This window comes from Phascolarctos cinereus, unplaced genomic scaffold, assembly GCF_003287225.1.
Source record: "Phascolarctos cinereus isolate Bilbo 61053 unplaced genomic scaffold, phaCin_HiC Scaffold_726;HRSCAF=1367, whole genome shotgun sequence".
Taxonomy (NCBI): domain Eukaryota; kingdom Metazoa; phylum Chordata; class Mammalia; order Diprotodontia; family Phascolarctidae; genus Phascolarctos; species Phascolarctos cinereus.
The window spans coordinates 418,657,697-418,681,397 of NW_027556098.1; the positions used below are offsets into that span (position 1 = coordinate 418,657,697).

Here is a 23,701-nt window from a genome sequence, read left to right on the forward strand (position 1 = left end):
ATTACATGCCACAGCTTGTTCAGCCATTCCCCAATGGATGGGCATTCCCTACATTTCCAGTTTTTTGCCACCACAAAGACAGCTGCTATAAATATTTTAGAACACAGAGATTTCTTTTCCTTTTTCACTGATTACCTTGGGAAATAGACCTAATGGTGTTGCTGGGTCAAAGTATATAAACAGTATAACAACTCTCTGGACGTAATTCCAGATTGTTTTCCAAAATGGTTGGGTCAGTTCACAATTCCACCAATAGTATATTAGTGTCCCAATTTTTTACATCCCCTCCAACATTTGTCATTTTCTCCTTCTATTATTTTAGTCAATCTTTAGGAACGAGATGGTATCTTAAAGTTGTTTTAATTTGCATTTCTCTAATCAATAGTGACGGAGAATTTTTTCAAATTACTACATATCGCTTTGATTTCTTTATCAATGAGCTGCCTCCTCATATCCTTTGACCATCAATTGGGGAATAACTCTTATATATTTGACAAAGTTCTCTACATATTTGAGATATAAGGCCTTTATCTGAGACACTGCCTATAAAAATTTCCCAGGGCAGCTAGGTAGTGCAGTAGATAGAGCTCTGGCCTTGTAGTCAGGAGAACCTGAGTCCAAATCTGATCTCAGACATATGACACTTACTAGCTGTGTGACCTTGAGCAAGTCACTTAACCCCAACTGCCTCACCAAAAAGGAAAAAAAATCCCCCCAATTTTCTGCTTTCCTTCTAATCTTGGCTACATTAGTTTTACTTGTACAAAAACAGTTTAATTGAACGTAATCAAATTGTTCATTTTATATCTCACTATGTTCTCTGTCTCTTAATTCATTCCTAAATTCTTCTGCTATCCACAAATCTGATAGGTAATATATTCCATGTTTTTTCTAATTTACTTATGATATCTCCATTTATGTCTAATGGGGGTCTGGCACATGTAAAGACCTGATCAGCTTACTAAGATGGCATAGCTACATGGAAGACAATTTAGGAAAATCACTTTGGTAACTATACAGAGGGTGTCCATGAAGCAGGGTGTCCAATAAAATAGTTATTAGAATAATCCAAGTGAGAAAAGAGCAATGAGAGAGCTTTTGGCTATGAATAGGGCAGGATGTTCTTGATTCAAAACCTGACTCCTTCCATGAGAATGGCTGACAATGAGTGTCAGAGCCCACGATGCAGCAAGACAATGTCTTCTTCTCTCTAATGGGATGAAGTGAGCATAACTGAAGACTCAAGCATGGGACTCACCAGAATGAATCCAATGGAAGTTGTAGGCTGGGTTTCAGGATGTAGGTCTTCCAATGTTGCTTCCTCTCATTTGCTCTCTCCTTTTCATAACTTATTTAAGGCTGCCCTATTTTGGTTTCCATTTAGTTTAAAAGTGGTAGATTTCAAGGTTATCATTAAATGGAGACTGAATTTTCCATATATTTAACGGTATAACTTTCATTTTAGGGAATGCATCTCCTTGGTCAGAGTAATTTAGGGGGATGATTGTTATCCATAGCAGAGTTGACTTTTCTTGCAGAGAGTAACTAATGGGCAATGTTACAAGTCTCTGAACTGGAGAAATTCATACTTATCAATTATTGAGCATATATTAAGTGCTTGCTATGTTCCAGGTTCTGTGCCAAGTTTTGGGGATACAAATCCAATCAATAAAAAAAATCCTTTATCTGAAGGAAGTTAGCTTCTGATAGAGAACACAAGTATATAGAGAAGCATATGATTTATAGAAGTATCAGAATGTCTAGAGAATAAATAGAAATAATAACAAAATATCCAAATACTTTGGGCAGGGCCCTCGAAGCTAGAGAGATTGAGAGACTTCACATAAAAGGTGGGGTTTGCACTGTGTCTTGAAGAGAGGGATTCTGTAAGGCAGAAATAAGAAGGAAGATGTTGGGGGAGCTAGGTGGCACAGTGGATAGAGCACTGGCCCTGAAGTCAGGAGGACCTGAGTTCAAATCTGGCCTCAGACCTCACACTAGCTGTGTGACCCTGGGCAAGTCACTTAACCCCAATTGCAAAAAGAAGAAGAAAAAGAAGGAGGAGGAGGAGGAAGATATTCCAGGCATGGGACATGGCCAGTACAAAGGCATGGTGATTGGAGATGCAGTCTCCTGTATGAGAAGCAGAGAAGGCCAGTTTGGTTGTATTGCAGAGGGCAGGTGTGGGGGTCATGTCTGATGAGTCTGGGAAGATGGGTTGGGGCCAGGTTGTGAGGATCTTTCACCTCTAATCAGAGGAGTTTATGGGAGATCCTCCAGTGGAGGTACTGAATTTCATTGAGTGGTGAGTAAGATGGTCAGATCTGTGTTTCAAGAAAATCACTTTGGTATTCTTGCAGAGGAAGGGCAGGACAAGGAGAAACTTGAGGCTGGGAGACCATTTAAGAGAGACTTCTGGCCATGACAGCTGCCTGAATGGAAGGCAGACTATTTTGTTCACACATACCAACTCCAAAAAACCCCTAAAATTCATGCCAAACCAAATAATGATCATATTCACTGAGAAACCTCAGTTATTGACTTATTTCAACCCAGAACTGCACAAAAAGTAGCAAGAAGCCCACAGAAGACCACCATAAAAGCCAGCACCCACGCAGGTAAGTCCAGACTCCCAAACAGACCAGCACAGGGCTAAAGATACATGTAACCATTCATAACCCACATAGAAAGGCACTAAAAGTGGAGGGACTCTAAGGAAGACCCAGGGATTCAGAAAGCTCTCCAGTGAGGGCCATGGAAGCCCTGAGGAATGGTACCATGGTAGATAGGAAAAAGTTAAAAAGAAGAGGATCCCAAATCCTTCATAAATACCCCAAGAGATGCTCTACCCTACTAATAGAGTGGAACAGAAAGGAAGACCTCTAGACTCCTCCAACCAAGCCAGAAATCCACAAAGGGACTGAGCTAGGAGTGCTACAGAGATTCTAGAACAGATCATTGGGGGATTAGAATGGCCTCTGGCACTCTTAGGGTAGTTCTATCCCTCCCTGCCTGAGCTCCCAAGTCCAGGCCATTCTGAACCTTCCCTGAGGCTATGCTGCAGGAGAGGAACATGGGCTTGTTCTGCAAGGTCCAGCAAGGCACTCCTGGCAAAATAATCTAAGGCCAGCCCAGTCCCAACAGGAGTGCAATGCAGTGAACCTAGCAGAGAGACAGCAGCCTTGGGGCATCCCACACAGAGCTGAGAATGGTGTCGGTAGCCAGAGCCAAGTTTAGGGAGAAAAGCCCTAGGCAAAATTCAGCCTGAATTGTCTGGATTGCCTGTGGCAGGAGCCGAATATGAGAGTAGCCCCTGTAGGGAGAAGGACTCCAGGTAGAGTCTATAGCTGGAGAGATCCCAGAGCCCTGTGACAAAAGGGAAACTCCCCAGGCATCCAAGCAGCTCTGACATGCCTTGCAGGATGGGCCTTGTCTGACCACTGCTTTCAGAACATGCCCACACCATTTAAGTATGGAGTGTGGACGAAGTGTAGGCTCCTCCAGCCCTAGTGAGCAGACAAAGCAAAACTCTGAACAAGAAGAGGAAATACCTTGGTTGTTAGAGATGACACTGAGAGATTCCTGGGAGTGAATCCTAATAGTGATAGTGACGCTGCAATAATTCCAGGTAAAGCCTTGGAGAAAAAAGTGTCCTGGCCACAGAGCATGCAGAAGCAATCGGAGGAAATGAAACCAGCTGGGGAGGAAATAGTGGTAAGGGAAATGGACACCGTAGAACAGACAGTGGGCTGATAATATGGCCTGGAGTCCATTGCTTAGGCACCACCAGTGCCAATCGAATGCAGAGAAAGGAAAAACTAGCTTATTATGCTCAGAAGGCAGGCTAAACTGAATGCTTTCCGATAAGTTAGCGAACTCCAAGCATCATTTTAAGCTACCTTACATAGGATTTGACTACCTAAGCAGTATGAGTACAATAAACTCTTACAGGTGGCAGAAGAAGATAAAGAGGGGTAAATAAAAACCTGGCCAGTTAAAATGACAGCTGTGTTTGACATCTTAAACTTCAGTTACGCTTGTAGCTTCAAGGAAATAGGGACAGGAGGTTCAAGATGGTGCCTGAGGCCCTTTTTCCTGCCCTAGTACTCTATGAACTGTGCCAACCCATTGTCTCTAAATTTTAGAATTGGACACCTATTAGATTGCAAATGCCCTGAAAATTAGAAAGGACCAGAAAGAAAACAACAACTCAAGAAGGAAACCAGAAATATCAAAACAGAATTGAAAAACTGAAGGAAAAAAAGAGGAAAAAAATCTAAAAAATATATATAAAAAATTGATCTTGAAAAAACATCAGAGAGAGACAATTTAAGAATTATTAGGCTATCTGAAAACTATAATCAGAAAAATGTCTGGATACCTTATTTCAAAAAATCACAAATTAAAATGGACATTTAGTGACCCAAAATTTGGCTAGCAATAAAATAGTCTATTTTTTTTGTTAATCTGTATATTTCATATTTTTAAAGTATTCATCTGTTTCCTCTAAGTTATCAATTTTGTTAGCATATAATTGGGCAAAGTAGTATTTGATAATTTATTTTTCAATTGTGAATTCTCCTTTTCAACTTTTGATATAAACAATTTGGTTTTCCCTTCTTTTTAAGAATCAGGTTAGCTAACTTTATTTTGATAGCTTTCTTCTGACAAAACCAGCTCTTAGTTTCATTTATTAATTGAGTGATCTTTTTGCTTTCAATTTTATTAATTTTTTCTTTAATTTTCAGAATTTCTACATTATTTAGTTGGGGATTTTTCATTTGTTCAAAAAATTTTTAATTGAATGCTCGATTCATTTCTTTGCTCTTTTGTTGATGAAAGCATTTATACATACACACACACACACACACACACACACACACACACATATATATATATAAAATTTGCCCCTCAAAACTGGTTTGGCTGAATTCCATAGATTTTGTTATGTTATATTATGTAACATGTAACAAGACAAAGAGAGAAAAAAATGGCTGCTTGTTATAGTTGGTTATGCAAAGGGAGAAAGGTATACGTGTTAAGAAGAAAGTGTATTACTAGTTACAGGAGATAGAAAAAGAATGTGTCCTTGTTAGTCTAGCGATTTGCACTAAATGCAAATAGCTTGTCTCACTACTCATGAGACAAGAGAAAGTAGAGAAGTACAAATTCTTGGGCTAAGTCCTTCTTTGTAGCAATTAAGGGAGGAAAGAAGACACTGAAGGAAACCAGCTGTTGTTAACTGGCCCGCAGTTCATAAAAGGGTCATACATAGCAAAAATGAAAAACAACAAAATGGAGTTAATTATGTCAATTCCTAACAGACCACTGAGCTCTTAAAAATTCACTTTTCTTAGAAATTTACTTTCGACAATAAGAATAGACAGTTTTCAAAGGAAAAAATCTAAACCATCAACGATCATATAAAAATGCTATAAATTGTGAATAATTTAACGAGTGTAAATTCTTTGAAGAAATGAGACAAGCATTTATTGAGCCTTTATTATGTGCCAGGCACTCTACAGATATTTTCTCATTCACTCTGGGAGGTAAGTGCTATTATTACCTCATTTTTGTCATTCAGTCATTTTTCAGATGTATCCTACCCTTCATGACTCCATTTAGGGTTGGTTTTTTTTTTTTTGGCAAAGGTGCTGGAGTGGTCTGCCATTTCCTTCTCTAGCTCATTTTGTAGATGAGGAAACTGAGGCAAACAGAGTTAAGTGACTTGCCCAGGATCACACAACTAGTAAGTGTCTTGAGACTGGACATGAACTTGGAAAGATGAGTCTTTCTGACTTCAGGCTTGTTGCTCTGTGCACGATGGCGCCACCTAGCTACGTTTTTGTTTTGTTTTTTGTTTGTTGTTTGTTTTTGGCACGGGGAGACTAAGGCGGAGATTATGTGACTAGTTAGTAGTTGCCTGAAGCCAGTCTCTTTTATCCCAGCACTTGGAGATTCTTCCTCACACATATCAGACTGGCAAAGATGACGAATGGGGAAAATTATAGACATTGCAGGAGCCACGGGGAAGCAGGTACACAGTGCCTCTTATTGGAGCTGTCACCTGGTCCAGCCATTCTGGAAAGAAATTTGGAACTGTGCACACCTACACATACCCCTACTAGGGCATAGACCTCAAAGAGATCAAAGAAGAAGAAATGGATCTATATGTAAATTTTTTAAAATTACAGCAGTGATTTTTGAGATAGCCAAAAACTGGAAACTAAAGGGGTGCACTAAAGGACTGGCTAAGCAAAGGGTGGTATAAGAACAGACATTGGGGTGCCAAAATCGGCCTGGAGTCTATTGGCCAACCATCAATTAAACGCAGAGCAAGGAGAAACCAGTTTACTGCTCAGAGGGCAGGTTAGCCCCAAACCCTTAATTCTAGGGGCTTCATTCTGGCCGTTTGTCCTGTCTATATCTTGCTTTCTTTGTTAGTATGTTGGCTCTCACTTTAGACCGTAAGCTCCTGGAGGTCAGGGAATGTCTTTTGCCTCTTTCTGTGTCTCCAGCACTTAGCACAGTGCCTGGAACATAGCAGGCGTTTGATTTTTTTTTCCGATTGATAAACCAGCAGAGCCCCAAGCATCAATTTCAGCTACTTTAATGCATGCGATGGAATATTACTGTGCCATAGGAAAATGGTAAAATGGATGATTTCAGAGGACACTGGGAAGATCTTATGAAGTGAAGCGAAGGGATAGAAACAGAACAGGGAGGACAATTTTCATTACATAGAATAACTTTGAAGGACTCTACAGCTCTGATCAACACAGCGATAACCCTCTATTCCAAAAGAACGAGGATGAAGCACACCATTCGCTTCTTGATAGAGAGCAGATGAACGGACAATTCAGAGACGTGCATTTTCGGACCTGGCTAATGGGATTTGTTCTGTTGGACCAAGCAGCGAGGCATGAGGGAATTTGGAGGGTGTTTTGTTTGGTTTTGAATTTGCTCATTGGGAAGGGGGATGGCGGAAGGGCAGTTTAATTTTTCAAATGTTTAATACTTGAACAGACAAAAGGCGGCGTGGCTCTGCTCAGAGTGTAGCAGCTGAGGCCCAGGAGCTCCATCCTGTGTCCCTGAATTTCAGAAATCTGACAGTGGCTACAGGGCAGTCGTCTGAGGTCCTGATTCTGGAAGTATTGTGCCGAAACGAGGCGCAGAGCTTGGGCACTTTGCTGCTTGTCTGTACAGGACCCCAGAGACAGGGCAGAGCCGGTAGGACATCTCCACCTGGCAGCAGGTTTGGAATCCAAGGATTCTCTAGTCTGGAATTTAGAGGATGGGATTGAAGAAAGAGGCCAATTCCTGAGCCTCGGGGGGGGGGTTGAGGGGTGCGGGCGCACTGAAGCCCCAGGCTCCCTGAGTCCAGCCCACATGGCCCCACGTTTGCGAGCTCAGCTTGGGCCTCCTCCTCCAGGAAGCCTTTGGCTGGACGCAGAAGGCGATCGCCGGTCTTCTAGGGACCCAGATCAGGGACGGAAGGGTCTGGCCCAACCCCTCGGGGAGCCAGGACCCGCCCCCCAGGCTGGACCTTGGGCCCCGCCTTGACTCCACTGCCCTTTCCTGCCATCAGGCCCTCCCACTTCTGACCTTCTGGTGAGTTTCCCCCAGGGCCTCCAGAAGCACGGGCAGGCACCCATCCTCAGTTTCCCCATAGGCCCCTGCTCTTCCCCGTAAAGACTCAGGTATCTTGTCACCCCCTTCCCCCCCCCCCCCCGGCCTCCAGCACTTCCACTTCAGTGATCAGATTTCTGCCCCTCTGCTCCCAGCTCCCCGCCTCGGCTTCCTTTCCGCTAGGGCCTTATCCTCATCAGCCCCCCGGGAGCCGGTTTCCCAGTCTCGTCCCTAGTTGCCCGGGAGGGACCCAGGACTCTGAAGTCCCGGGGTCTGAGTTCCACCACAGGGACTCAGGCGACCCCTCCCCCAAGGAAGCCGCCCACTGCCCGCCCTGCGGAGCCCGCTTTCAGCCCCGCCCCCACCTGCCCCGCCCCTAGAAAGCCGCCCCCTCTGCAGGCTTCCAGGACCTGGGCTTCTGGGCTTCTGGCCTTCAGCCCGTATATCCCCCCTCAGGACCCCGGCCCCTAATCTCCAGGGCTTAACGTCCAACACAGAGACCCAGGCACCCTCCTGTCCCACTCCCCAGCACCCACAGGCACCCAAATTGCCGGCTTCCACAGCTCCAACTTCAACACAGGGACCCAAGAGTCCTGCCCCCTCTTCCATCAAAGGGCCCCACACCTCCTTTAGCTTCAGCACAGAGACCTTGCCCTGCTGCTTCTCCAGCTCCCCTCCTGGCACTCAAGTGTCCTTGTCCGACCCTACAGCACTGTTCTAGTGCCCTGGGTGTCTTGCCTCCCAGACCCTGCCTCTGCTCCTCTAATTCAATCCTCATGGTCCCTTTCTTTCACAGGACTGAGGGTTTCTTTCCCAGGCTCTCCCTCTCCTAGGACCCTCTCCTAACCTCAGACTTCTTTCCTCTTACCATTTCCAAGCCTGCCCATCCCAAAGTCCTCCCCATCCCCTGCCTTCCTGAACTTTCCACCCTCCTTCCCAGATCAAACAGTCAGGTGCCTAGAGATCCTGTATGGGAATGATGGGGATCGGGGAGAGAAGGAAGGCAATGGAAACAAATTTGATTCAGAAGGACCCAAAATCAAGGTTGTGAGATAAAATTATCCATCTGTCTATTGGTTAGGTACCACCGTCAATCATCGATCTACCAGGCAGTGTCATGAGCCTCACAACATTATACCAGTCAGTTCCTGCACTTTGATGGTAAGTTTCAAGCTACATTATATGGCTTTTAGTTGTGTAAACTGAGTAAGTACAATGGAATTTCAAAGAGCAAATAAGGGAAGATGATTCACACATCAAAGAACAGAAGGCTGAAGGGAAAGATCTACATCAGGTAAGACAGAAAGTACGGATAACTCCTGGGCTACGACTGACCTCTCAACTACACTTTGCAGACCTGCCAGTTATGTGAAGGGCCTTATCTTCAGTAAATAAATGGCAGTGAGAAAATTAAGCCAGAAATTCTATTCTCACAGTTGTTTTAGTTCAGGCCTTCTTAGTTTCCAGCTTGCTTTCTTTCTCTTTTGGTCTCAGTCCCTCCTCTGAGGACAGGGCTGGGGGCTCCAAAATTTCTTGGGACCTCCCAGCCTTTACTGCTTGTGCGGATGGCCAGCCTCCTGCCTGGGAGGGCAAAGACAAGACCCCTCCTCCTCAAGGATCCTTGTCCGGCTCCAGCTCAGCCAGCACAGGATCCAGGCCTGGGCCAAGACAGAAGCATGGAGCCAAAAGGAAGGAGCCCGTCTCAGTTAAGTACAGGCGGTCCATGTACTTGATAAACTGTCAGTTAGTCAATAAAGCTTCAAACTGGAACATTTCCAGAGACAGGAGAAAAGCCAAAGAGGATGGTGTACTAAACAAGGTCCATTATGTATACATTGTTTCATTTAAACATACATCCTCACTTTAGTACTACCAACAGAGCCTCCTTCTGAGCTTCTTTCGTTGTCTCTTGTATAACTTTCATGTGACACTGGGTTTGCATGTGACATAATGACAATAATGCTAGCTGACATTTATAAAGTACTTAGGATGTACCAGGTGCTTTGTAACTGTTATCTCATTTGATCCTCATAACAACCTTGGGAGGTAAGAGTTATTATCCTCATTTTACAATTGAGGAAACTGAGGCAAACAGAAGTTAAGTGACTTGCCCAGGGTTACACAGCTAAGTATTTTAGGCTGAATTTGAACCAAGAACTTCTTGACTCCAAGCCCAGACCTCTATCCACTGTACCACCTAGATTCTCTTGAATATAAAACCGCTGATCTCTATTACACATAAATGGGGGCTTTCCCCCCATTTCTAGCATTCCTCCCTATAACTTCTTGCCCTCCCATTTTTATTGAAAGCTCTCCTTTGTAGAAACTAAGTGCAATCCAGCAAACTATGTCACACTTTAGTCTTGTCTTGAAATGCTTTGACTGGAGTGCTGGAGTCTTTCCTAGCTCTTTTTCTTGACAGTGTTGTAGACAGTATACAAATGTTCTCCTCGTTGTGTTCACTTCACCCTGCCTCAGTTCACACAAGTCTTCCTGGGTCTTTCTGCATCCCTCCCATTCACCATTTCTATTTCATTGATAGACCAGATTTTATTCAGCCAGTCCCCACTTGATTGGCTCATACTTTGTTACTGATTTTGGAATATTTTGGCACATGAGTCCTTTTCCTCTGTCTTTGATCTCATTGGGTTAGCAAACATTTATTCAGCCCCAATTAAGTTGGATCAAGTTTCAATAACACAGCATCTCAGAGGCTGCAGGGACTTCAGCAGTCACCTTCCTACCCATGCTGAAGGAAAATACCCTCTACCACACACCCCATCAGTCCATAGAGATATCCAATGCGGGGGGGGGGGGAACCCATCTCCTTCTTTGGGCAGCTATTAGGAAGGTTTTCCTTCAAGTCTTAATTTGCCTCTTTCCACTACCCCTTCCCCCATCACCTGTGGTTCTGTGCTTCTGCCAAGCCTTTCAAATATTTGAAGATAGATACTATTCATGTCGTTTTTACATATGTCAATATAATGCTTTAAAATTATTTTTGTTAGTGTGATGTGTTGTTTAGAGTTTTCCTCATATTGAGCTAACCTTGAATTCCCAGTGTAAAACTAGACATACATAGGACATAGCCTTTTTAATATGTTGTTGTGGCCTATTTACTAGTGTTTCATTTTAGATTTTTGCACCAATATTTCTTAGGGCTATCAATAATGATTTCAGACAATGTTACAGGAAAAAGTCATACAGTAAAAAGGGAAACTACATTATGCTAAAAGGCACCCTAGAGAATAAACAATACCAATTATATGTATGTAATACTATATATGGTTTATATATACACTTAAATATGTATATATAAATTATATATATGTACATATAATAGCACAGTATTGCCTCTAAATACTTAAAGAAAAAGTTAATTAAACTTCAAGGAAAACCATATAGCAAAGTTTTAATAATTGGAAGACTCAATGTATCCGTTTCAGAGTTCAACAAACCTAACAAAAAGACAAACAAGGAAAAAGTTAAGGACCTGAGTAAAAATTTAGAAAAATTAGAAAATATAAATCTCTAGTAATTACTGAATGGAAGCAGAAAGGATTTTACATGTTGTTCAATTATATGTGAATACTGAACTTATATTAGAACACAGAAATGTCACAAACAAATACAGATAAGGCTAAAATTTAAATATATCTTTTTCTGACCTCATTGCTATAAAAATTACATTCAGTAAAGAGCCTTTGAAGAAAAAATAAAAAAATAATTGGAGAATAAATAATACTTGAAGCAGTGTATCACTTACCACCTGTGTGACCCTGGACAAGTCACTTAACTCCAATTGCCTAGAAAAAAATATGGTAGGTCAAAAAGCTAAGAACAGAAACAATGGAAAACTTCATTAAATGAAATGAAAACAATGCAACAATTGATCAAAACTTATGGGAAACGCCTATTGCAAAATTATTGCAAAATTTACATCTCTAAATGCTTTAGTAAATAATAAAAAATCAATGAATTAGGCAGGCAACTAAAAAGGAACCTAGAAAATCAACAAACCACCCTCCCCACTAAATACTAAAATAGAAAATCTGAAAACCGAAGAATAGATGGACAAATGATCCAGGATAGAATCTTCTCAAGAAGATAGGAGGAGATGAGCTCAGGTGTGTAAGCAGGGGGTTTGGCCTTGTCAAGAGAAGGACATCTTCTTTGTCAGAGACTGGGGGAAAGAAAGCAAGCAGAAGACAGGATAAGGGGTGGGGGGGAGGTTTCAAGAGGAAGAGAATAGTAGAAGGGAGTTCATGTTGATTGGTCTAAATTTTCTGAGTAAAGGCCTAGTCTTCAGTTGAGAGGAGAGGAGGGAAAGGTTTGGGGAGCTTGAGAAGGCTTGGAATAGCTTTTGTGGGGAGTATAATAGGGAATTGATTAAGGTAGACTAAAAAGACTGCCTTGCTACATACAGCAAGGGCTCAGTTGATGTTACATCAAATGTGTTGGTAATATGCCCAGTCAGTGTGAACGTGAGACTTCCTCTGCCTATTTTGAGTCCAGCAGCTGGTGAGAAGGAATGGAGGAGACAGATGGGAGTAATCCAGGACTGAGCTTTGGCAGGAGATGAATGGTGATAGGACAAGGGGGTGGGGGCTTGACAGCAGAAGACAGTGCAGAGTTAAAAGGACTCGCTGTCACTGATGATGGGTCTGATGAGGAAGAAGTCTCACATCACCTCTCTGTCTTCTCCATAGATCCTATGGAGCCTCAAAGAGCACACATGAAATATGCACTTTCATCCTGACTCCATAGAAAAAAACACTTTATAAGGACACTTGTCTCAACCACTCTCCAGCCAGCACAAACTGCTTTTCTCAACATTCAACTTGCCTCTTGAAGATCGTGGTTTAAAATCCTGGCCCTGACGCTAGCAGTGTGACCTTTGGACAGGGCAGTTGACTTTGCTGGGCCTTAGTTTTATCCTCTTTAAATTGAAATTAGACAAGATCTTAAAGTTTCTTCCAGCTCTAAGTCCTGTGCCCTTTGGTGTTTCAGGATTCAGTGACATTTCAGGACGTGGCTGTGGAGTTCACCCGGGAGGAATGGTGCCTCCTGGACTTCTCCCAGAAGGTGCTGTACCGAGATGTGATGCTGGAGATCTCCCAGAACCTGCTTTCCCTGGGTAAGGACAGTGTGCCCTCAGCCCTCCACCTGCCCCTAGGATTTGGAATCTCTCATTGCAGGGAGCACCTCTCATCTCCACCCACCCATTCCCCTGTCCTTCCACACTGCCTGTTGCACACAGTATCAATAATTTATCAATTATTAGAGAGCAGAGATCCCAGTTACTTTCTGTCCCAGAGGAAGACTCTGCCTGTTCCCTGTCTTCATTGAAGGTCTTTGCTTTGTCTAATAAGAAGCTGGGAACTTTATCTGTTACTCTTCAGGCTCTCCCTTGCCTGTTCTAGGGAGTTTCATATGGAAAAAGAAATGGAAATAACAGAGTCTCAGATTTGGAACTGATCTCAGAAGTTATAACAATAATAATAATAATAATAATAAACAATAGCTTCACTTACATAGTGCTTTAAGATTTGCACAGCACTTTCCACGTGTTATCTCATTTGATAATCATAGCAACCCTGAAAATTAGCTGCTAATATTATTATTTTTTTATTGTTATTCCCATCTTGCAGATATAGAAACTGAGTCTGTAAGAGTGATTTGCCTAGGGTCACACAGCTAGTAAGAATTTAAGACAGTCTCTGAGCTCTGAAGTCTTCCTGACTTCTGCATCTGGCATTCTATTATGCCACCTGTGTACTTCTGATTATCTGGTCTAATATTTTCCTGCACATGAATTTTTTCTGTAGCATCTTTAAAAAATGGCCACCCAGATTTTGCTTAAAGTCCAGTGTCCTTGTTCTTCCTTGATGTTTCTTTTGAAGTCCAATGCTGATGGTAGCATGCCCTATATTCTACCCAAACCTAAATAAGAATGAATGCCCTCTATAACATGATGACAGGTGGTCAGTTGCTCTTCTGCTGGAGACAAAGAGCCAATTTACTCTTTTCCAGTTATCTATATGCCCTTTCCAGACTCCCATCCAATAACTCCTGGCAACACCCTATAGACCATCTCCTGGGCATCACTCACTGGCCCTTCCTAGCATAGCCCCTTTCCCTGAAGAGAAATGTATTCTAAGGTTCTCTCTATCCTCAGCCCTTCCTTATTTGCCATGAGTAGGGCTACCAGCTCCCAAAGCCAATTGGATCTCCCAGTTGGACCAAAGGGAAGTTCCATGGATACAGGAGAGGCAAGCTCCAGGAGACTTCTGCCCAGGTGAGTATGTGAAATCACATAGGACTGTTAGGTAAGGAAGTCAAAGTCTCAAAATAATCTTGGCTATGCTTTTGACGTGTTGGTTGGAGAGTTCTTGTTGAAGTCATCAAGGCCAGTTAAGATGAGGCCATCATTGATGTTAATTGGCATGCTCTTCCCCTTTTGTAATGCTCTTACTTAAAAAGATAGGGGAGGGAGAGTGAAAAGGAGGAAATTCAATTCAATAAATATTTATTAAGTGCTCACTATGTGTCAGGCCCTGTGCTAAGCATTGGGGATACAAATAAGAAAAAGAAATTTTCTACCCTTAAGGAGTTTACAATCTGATGGAAGAAAATACAGAAAAGGAAACTGAGAAGGGAGAGGTAAGAGGGACTCTGCTGGTGGGAGAATGATGTTGTGAGTCTGAACTAAGGAGAACCACTGATGGAAAATGTTACCTGGAAAGTTCTGAACCCTCTGTAAAGGAAGACTTTGGGAGGAACTTATTGCTGGCTCTCCCACCCTCCAAAAAGAGGAAAGAGGTGACTGTAGGATCTGGGAAGGCATTGACTAAGTCATCAAAAGCTGAATCAGTCAGCCTGGTGATGAGATTTCAGGTGATCAGCTTACCCTGGGGAAAGCATGATGTTCCAAGCTTAGCAAAAAATTGAGAGTAAAAAGTGCAACAGAATAGCATAGAGGGAAGTATGCATTTAATGTTGATAACTTCTAAAATGAATTTTACTGATATATCTTATATCAACAAACTGTTTTATATTGACTTTTTATATACACACATATATAATCTAAGTAAATTTATTTACTAAATACACTAAATACATGGCCAATTTTTGTTGAAATGTCATGCCAAAGATGACAAAAGGAGGGCAGCTAGGTATTTCAATGGCCATGTATTTGGATACAAAAACCTCTAGAAAACAGAAATAATAAACATATGATTTACTAACAACAGTATAATAAAAAGCACATTCAATGAAAGACCTTTTAAGAAAAGAATAAAAATTACTTAGAAACTAAATATTTGAATCCAAAAGAGAAATAGGAAAATTCATAGAAATGTAAGCTGTAATAAAGGAAAGTACCAGAAACTACGTTGCCAAATTATATGTCAACAAAATCCAAATATAGAAAAATGGCTTAATCTGTAAATGAGCTCCTAAGGGGATGGGGGGAGGACTCAGCATCACAAATTCTATCAAATGTGCAAAGACCAATTAATCCAATATTATGTAAAAGCCAAAAATTGGAAAAGAAGGGATCTTAACCAAAATCATTTTATGATAAAATCTGGTCTTGAAACCTAAACCAGGGAGAGAAAAAGTAGAGAAAGAAAACTACAGAACAATCTCTCCAATGAATATTAATGCAAAAATATTATATAAGATATTAACAAAGGATCTACAATAACATATTAAAAAGATGATATACTATGACCAGATTAGATTCATAACAATGTAGAGGTGGTTCAATATAAGAAAAACTGTAAAAAATAACTAAACTGTGTATCTCATTAGTTGCTGAAAAAGCTTTGTAGAGAACAGAAATTCCATTCAAAGTAACTACAGAATATATAAAATATTTCAGAATTAGCTACCAAGACTCACACAGACACTCTGAATATAATAATGAAACACTTAAAACAGAAATAAAAATTGATCTCACACTATTTTTCTCTCTCTTCCCCATGATCTCTCAAAGCCTTCAATCATAACTGTAATTCTTTTTAACGCCACGTAATAGAATTATCTTGGACCTAGATATTTATTTTGTTTATTTTTTTTTGCCAATTTACAAGCATTTGCCCTCTCTCCCTCTGAACTTCCCCCTCCCTCCACTGGAAAAAGAAAAAGAAAATCTCTGTAACAAATACACATAGTCAACCAAAACAAATTTCCTCAATAGTCATGTGCTTATGTTTGTCTCACAATGTGTGTCTCACTTGAATGTCTAGTCCACCATCTCTCTGTTAGGAGGTGGGCAGCATTCTAAATCATCTGTCCTTTGGAGTCATGGTCGATCCTGGTATTGACTAGAGTCTTTCAAAATTATTTTTACAATGTTATTGCTGTAGTAGAAGTTGTCCTCAGGAAATCTATGTAGTTCTGCTCACTTCACTCTTCAGTTCAAAGTGAAATTCAAATGACACCCCATCCAATAGCCTCTTCCTCATTGTATAGACTTATATTTGTACCCCCTGATTATGTGATATAACTCTCCCCATTTCTTTCCTAGCATATCTTCCCCCACCCCTTTCATTTCTTCTTTTAAGATCATCAAAATATAGCAAAAGTCATTCTGGGGCTCTCTGCCTTTTTTGGCTCCCAATCTGATTTCTCATTAACCCATAGTTCTCAAGGGATACTTGTGTCCTCTCTTTCCCTTCTCATTAGAATACAAAAACTTCATCTTTATAAAATCTTCCAGTTGCTCACTTGTCTTCATGTTTTTGTTTCTCTTTATTCCAGTGTTTGTATCTTGGAGGTTGTACTTATCTCTGGTCTTTTCATCAGGAATGCTTGGAAGTCAATTATACCATTAAAATGGACCTGGAGACGCATATAGGTATGTGTTTGTATGTATTTATGTTTGTTTTTATCTTTTTTTCCCCCTTCAGATGAGGAGACTGGACCAGAAACCAAGGAGTCTACTCCAAAGCTGAGAGTTTCCTATGATTTCAGTTTGAAAGAAATTGGGAGATGTGGTACCAAGGTAGAGAAGAAGCCAGACAACTGGGAAAGTCATTCTGGACAATTAAAGATTACCTTTAGGCAAACTCCTAGTGCAAGGAGAGATGATAAATGTAATAATTTTGATCAAAGAGTCCAGAGTCAAGAGTCAACTGTTTTTGTACGACAGAGAGTTCTTAAACAAAAGAGTCACAATGAATGTGATACAACTGAAAATGGCTTTAGACAATATTCAGAGTTAATTCAGTGCAGGAAAATCACCTCAGTGACAGGATATTCTAAGTCTAATGAATTTGAAGAACACTTTAATAACCAGTTAGAGCTTATTCATCACCATGGGAAGCATACCGGAATGAAAGCTCTTCGTGTAATGAATCAGAGACAGCCTTCAGTTTGAACCCAGACCATACAAGACAACAGAAAATTCCTACTAGAGAAACACCTTATAAAAATAATGAGTGTGGGGGACCCTTTGGCCAAAACACAAACCTTATTTACAATCAGAACATTCATACTGGTGAGAAGCCCTATCAATGTCATGATTGTGGCAAGGCCTTCAACCAGAAGTCCCATCTTATTGTACATCAGAGAATTCATACTGGAGAGAAGCCCTATAACTGCAATGAATGCAGTAAAGCCTTTAGTCAGAGGTCACACCTCATTGTACATAACAGAATTCATACTGGAGAGAAGCCTCACAAGTGTAATCATTGTGGAAAGGCTTTCAGAACAAGATCCACTCTTATTGTGCATCAGAGAATTCACAGTGAAGAAATGCCTTATAAATGTAATGAATGTGGGAAGACCTTCAGCCACAGTAGAGCTCTTCTTAGACATCAGAATAATCATACTGGAGAGAAGCCCTATCAATGTGATGAATGTGGTAAGGCCTTCAGCCAGAGGTCTCACCTTGCTGTACACCAGAGAATTCACACGGGAGAGAAACCTCATGGGTGTCATGAATGTGGTAAGGCTTTCAGTGAACATTCATCTCTTATCTGCCATCAGAGAATTCATACTGGAGAGAAACCTTATGAATGTCATCAATGTGGAAAAGCTTTCAGAACAAGCTCTTACCTTGCTGTACATCAGAGAATGCATAGTGACGAAATGCCTTATAAATGTAATGAGTGTGGGAAGACGTTCAGCCGTAGTAATGACCTTCTTAGACATCAGAATGATCATACTGGAGAGAAGCCCTATAAATGTAATGAATGTGGGAAGACCTTTAGCCAGAGCTCAGCTCTCGTTAAGCACCAGAAGATTCATACTGGAGAGAAACCTCATGAGTGCCATGAATGTGGTAAGGCTTTCAGAGGTCATTCATCCCTTATTTGTCATCAGAGAATTCATACTGGAGAGAGACCTTATGAATGCCATCAATGTGGAAAAGCTTTCAGAACGAGATCTAACCTTGCTGTCCATCAGAGAATTCATACTGGAGAGAAGCCCTATAAATGTGATGAATGTGGAAAGGCCTTTAGCCAGAGCTCCAACCTTGCTGTACATCAGAAAAGTCATTCTGCTTTGAAATCTCATGAATCTAATTAATGTGTACATGCCTTTTGCTATGTAACATAGACCTGATAAGATATCAGAAAATTTACCTTGAAGATATAGTCATAAAAAAATGTAATGATCTTTTCTCTGAATTCCTTGGTTCATTAATTCTTACTATCTAAAAATATTCCATGACATTCATATATGGTTTCTTTATCCTTTCCCCAATTGACTAGCCCCCTTCTTTGTTTGAAATTCTTTGCTACCAAAAAAATTGCTGCTTTGAGTAAGTTGGTATATATCAGACTTCCCCCCTCTCTCAATTATTCTGTCAGGAATAAGCCTAATAGTAGAGTCACTAAGCCAAAGGGTACAGACAAGTTTGCTCACTTTTTTGGGGGAAATTCCAAATTAATCTTCAAAATGGTTGGACCATTTCACTTCTCCATAAAAATTGTATTTGTGTATCCATTTTCACTTAGCCTTTCCAATACTGAGAGGCAGCTAGGTGGTGCAATGGATAGAACACTGGGCTCAGAATCAGGAAGACTCATCTTCATGAGTTCAAATCTGGCTTCAGACATTTTCTAGCTGTGTGATCTTGGGCAAGTCACTTAACCCTGTTTGCCTCAGCTCCTCATCTGTAAAATGCACTGGAGAAGGAAATGGCAAAACACTCCAGTATCTTTTCCAAGAAAACCCTAAAATAGGGTTATGGAGGGTCAGACACAATGGAACAACAACTGCATTATTGATGTTTTCCTTTTGAGGGGTTCGTTTTTGGCCATTTGAAAAGTTTGAGGTAAAATCTCAGAGCCATTTTGATATTCATTTCTCTTACAATTTGGAGAATTTTTGCATGTTATTATTTGTGGTTTGAAATTCTTTTGCAAACTGTTTCTTTCCTTTGATAACTCATCTATTGGGCAATGGCTGTTGGTGTTATAGCTTATTTTTTTTTTAGGCAATTGGGGTTCAGTGACTTGCCCAGGTCACACAGGCTAGTAAGTGTCAACTGTTTGGTCTGAGGCCGAATTTGAACTCAGTTCCTCCTGATTTCAGGGCCAGTGCTCTATCCACTGCGCCACCTTGGTGCCCCTCTTGTTGTTATATCTTGGTGTCAGTTCTCTTAGTTGTCAATATTTTACTGGTGATAATTGGTTACAAATATTTTCCCCACTCTATAGTTTTTCTTCCTCATGTCTTCACTGGTTATATTTATGCAGATCTTTTAAATATTATGTAGTTAAAATTATTATTATTTTAAAAAAATCTCTATCCCTTGTTGGGTCAAGAATTCTTCCTCAATCAGAGTGAATAGTACATAAGCTTTTTCTTTTTGAAGTTTTTATGATGTACCTTTTGTAGTCAGGTCAGTTTAGGTGGTTTAAGGTGTAAGATATGAGACTAAATTGCTTTCCAGCATTCTCAGCAATGACTGTTAAAAAAGGGGGGGAATCTCTTAGTAATTTGTAATCTTGAGTTTCCTATTTCCACATCCTTCTCCATCTTGCTTGACTGGTCTGTTCTAATGAATTTTGTATGAACTTATACAGAGCAAAATAAACAGAATTATGAGAACAATATCTACAATATCTACAAGATTACAATGATGTATAAGGTGGGGTGGGGAGGGTATCAGATGAATCTCACTATCTCAGTAGGGCAAAAAGATTGATCACATACATATACCCTCACATAAAATGACCTTAATGTAGAAAATATCAAACTCAATGGAAAAAAAGCAGAGATAGGGAGAGGAGATTTAATAGGATGATGGGGGAAGGGATAATAGAAAAAAATAAACTGAATTTTGGGAGGTGGATCCTGAAGGAAGTGTTAAAAAGAAAAACAGAAAAGCAAAGAACTGAAACTAAGAAGCTGTCTATCAATTGGTAATATATGAATTGTGGTATATAAATTATTGGAATGTTATTTTGTCATAGACATGATGAAAGATATTGCTCCAGAAAAAAAAACCCTTAAAAAACTTACATGAACTGATGCAGAGAAAAGTGAGTAGAATCAAAAGAACAGTTTATACAATGGCAACATTATAAAGAGAAAACAACTTTGAAAGACTTCAGAATTCTAAGAATCCAGTGACCAACTACAATTCCAAATGACCAGTGGTGAAATATGCTGCCCATCTCCTGGTAGAGAAGTAGAGACTCAAGACATTATTTTGGACTTGACTAATGGGGGGATTTGTTTTGCTTGACTATACATTTGTTACAGAGGTTTTGTTTTATTTTCCAATGGGAGGAAGAGGAAATAAATGCTTATTATTTGTAAAACATAACATTAAAAGTAAAGTGTTCATCTAGAGAAAAATAAAAAAGTAGCCAAGAGATAAAGATGTAAGTAGAATTTAAAAAATAGAAATGAGAGAAAGTACAGCCAGTATGGGAGAGTATAACCATGGTGATAGTGTCATATTAGGAAGGGCTAATAAACGGGAAAAAAAGGGATGAAAAGGAGTTTATTCATTATAAAATAGAAATTCCAAAGGCCATAGTGGAAGGGAAGTATTGAGTTGGCTTAGAACATGGGTGGGATTGGGGGGACAGCTAGGTAGTGCAGTGGATAGAGCACCAGCCCTGGATTCAGGAGGACTTGAGTTCAAATGCAGCCTCAGATACATAGCACTTCCTAGCTGTGTGACCCTGGGCAAGTCACTTAACCCCCATTGCCCAACCCCCCCAAAAAAAAAACCCAAAAAAGATTAAAAAAAAAGAACATGGGTGAGATTGGGTTGATGGGAATGGAGATGACACAACATAAGGGGGCACTAGAGATAGTTTTCTCTCAAGTGGCTATTGATTAATTATTACAGGGATAAGGAGAAAATGGGGAGAAAGCACCACAATGTAATAATGAGTTGTAGGAGGGTAGGAAAACTCACAGTCTCCAAAGATGTTGCCTAGCTTTGGCCTATTGTTTCAGCAGGGCAGCTGGTGCAGGGGGGTGTTATTTTTGTGGGGGGAGGTGATTGATGGTGATCCCCTGAGCTGACAGGACTCAGTTGGATCAGGGCTGAACCTGCCAAATGCAGCTGACTCTTCTGAGAAGATGATAACTCCTTCAGACTTGTAGCAAGAAGAATGCATGAAGAATGATGGGAGAGGAGGCAGAAGAGAGGAATTAAAATGGGTGGAATGGAAGAGGAGAGGCCTCAGCACAATATGGAAAGAGACTCCCATTAAAGAGTATTCTCATAAAGGGTGTGGTAGATATCTGCCCTGGAAGATTGAGACTTTACAATAGGTTGAATGTGGGGGTAGATAGTACAGCGGGAAACCACCTTCCTTGAGAGTGTTGGGCCATCATAGAAAATGTCCTGTCTCAGGAGAAGGAAAATGAAAGCCCACAGAAGCTTTAACTCAATGAGGAAAATGGAGATTGAGAAAAGAATAACTAAGGTTATGGTTTTGTTGTTGTTGACTCATTCCCATCATGTCTGACTCTCTGCGACCCCATTTGGGGTTTTCTTGGCAAAGATACTGCAGTGATTTGCTATTTCTTTCTCCAGTTCATTTTACAAATGAGGAAACTGAGGCAAACAGGGTTAATTGACTTGCCCGGGACCACACAGCTAATAAGTATCTGAGGCTAGATCTGAGCTCAGGTTTTCTTGACTATAGGCCTGGCTCTCTATCCCCTGGGCCACCTAACTGCCAAAGACATGGAGTATAAATCAGACTATAACAGGAGTTAATATTTCACAGGAGGGAAATAGGATCAATGAAGGGGATGAAACAAAGATAAGAAAAATTATTAGAAAAAGGCCCAGAAGAAAACAACGATAATAAATGAAAGAAGTAGGAGAGGGTCAGAAAAGAGGGGGTTTTATAATAATCACTTAACAGAGAAGAAAAGTGGGGAAGATATAGATAACTAACTAAATAAAAGGAAATGAAAATTTAAGTAAAACCCCCAAACTAGAGCAAGCATTCTAAAAACCAAAACAACAACCCTCCCTCCAAAAAAAAAAACAAAAAACAAAAAAAACAAACAAACAAGATGAGAGAGGCAGGCAAGAGTCTGTGGTGCTAGCATTGCATTAAAATAGTTTAAGAAAAATATAGGGACAAAGAAATGGTTTAAAAGTGGGAGGGGGAAATAATTTTAAAACAATATTAGAGACAAAAATGGAGGGAAACACAAACCTAAGTCTCATAATTTTGAATGTGAATGTATTAAATAACCCACCAAAGTAAAAGACAATGGCAGAATGGAGAACAACACTCCATTATCTGTTGCTTATTTGAAACATGTCTGAGAAGCAAAGACACACATAGAATTAAAATTAGAGGCTGATACAAAATCGAACATGAATCAGGTGAATCCAAAAAATGAATATCTATTGTTCTAAGAGACAAAATATAAAATTCTACAATATCAATAGAAATCAACAAGAAAATTACACTGTGTTTAAAATCACTGATAATAAATCAATAGTAACGTTAAATTTACATGCAGTAAATGGTATAGTATTTAAATTCATAAAGCAAAAATTAACTGAACTACAAAATGACATATATAGTAATAGCTAGAATTTATGTACCACTATATTATTTGCAAGTATACTAACTGATATGTTAACTGATCTTCACAATTGCTAACTTATAATATGTTAACTGATCCTCACAACAATCTTGTAAAGTAGTACTACAATAATAGTACGAGATGTCAATGTTTGTCTCTGGCTGTTAAAGCCCTTCATTACCTGACTCTTTCCTAACTTTTCAATCGTCTTATACTTTATTCCTCTCTACATACTCTTTGAATCCAATGACACCTGTCTCAGTACTGTTTTTCACTCGCAGCACTCATATCTCCCAGCTCCAAGTGTTTTCACTGGCTCTCCCCCATACCCTCTTTTCTCATCTCTGCCTCCTGACTTCTCTGACTTCCATCAAGCCTTAGCTAAAGTCCCATTTTCTGCAACTTTGCATTTCCCAGGTTGCCTTAATCTTAGTGCTTTTCCTCTGAAATTACCCCAAATTTATCTTGTAAATATCTTGTTTGCACATAGTTGTTTGTATGTTTTCTCTTTATTAGGCTGTGAGCTTCTTGAGAGCATGGATTGTTTTTTATGCTTGTTTGTACCCCCAACACTTAGCACAGTGCCTGACACATAGCAGATGCTCAATAAATGCCAGTGTACTGATTCAGCATTTAAGGGAAAGATAAACAAAACGAAAAATGTAAAACTTACAAACTATTAAAATTTGGAGTGAAAAAAATTATGACACCTTCTGAAAGGGACTATGAAAGAATTTACACACTCTCCACATCATGTAACCCTGGTACCATGTATTAGAACACAGAGAAACTGCAAATAAATGCTTCTAAAAAGCAGAAATCCTAATGCTTTACAAATCACAATTCAGGGTACACAAAGGACACAGAACTAAATGTGGACTTGATAATAAAATCCTAAATAGCAAGAGGCCCCAGAAAATTCTAGAAGCTATTAATAACTATGTGAAAAACCACAATAATGATAAGACCACATACCAAGATTTTTGGGATTCAGCTAAAGCAGTCTATAGAGGAAAATTATACCCCACAAAGAACA

The 23,701-nt window shown here is 40.2% G+C and overlaps 1 protein-coding gene and 2 long non-coding RNA genes across 3 annotated transcripts in view; all 3 read left to right on the top strand.

The window, feature by feature from the left end:
• The window catches only part of LOC110219952 (uncharacterized), a 33,814-nt gene extending 13,395 nt beyond the window's left edge, over nucleotides 1–20,419 (top strand). Inside the window, 1 exon segment of the mRNA XM_078145966.1 lies at nucleotides 17,021–20,419. Within this exon segment, the coding sequence (XP_078002092.1) occupies nucleotides 17,021–18,168 (1,148 nt within the window). The 3' untranslated portion in view covers nucleotides 18,169–20,419.
• On the top strand, nucleotides 2,532–3,714 carry LOC144454281 (uncharacterized). The gene is made up of 2 exons (XR_013482649.1): nucleotides 2,532–2,618; nucleotides 3,629–3,714. It is a non-coding gene; the product is annotated as an uncharacterized LOC144454281 (long non-coding RNA).
• Nucleotides 4,865–9,213, top strand: LOC110219951 (uncharacterized). The gene is made up of 4 exons (XR_013482647.1): nucleotides 4,865–7,255; nucleotides 7,433–7,611; nucleotides 8,711–8,790; nucleotides 9,124–9,213. It is a non-coding gene; the product is annotated as an uncharacterized LOC110219951 (long non-coding RNA).
• Nucleotides 20,420–23,701: the final 3,282 nt, after the last annotated feature.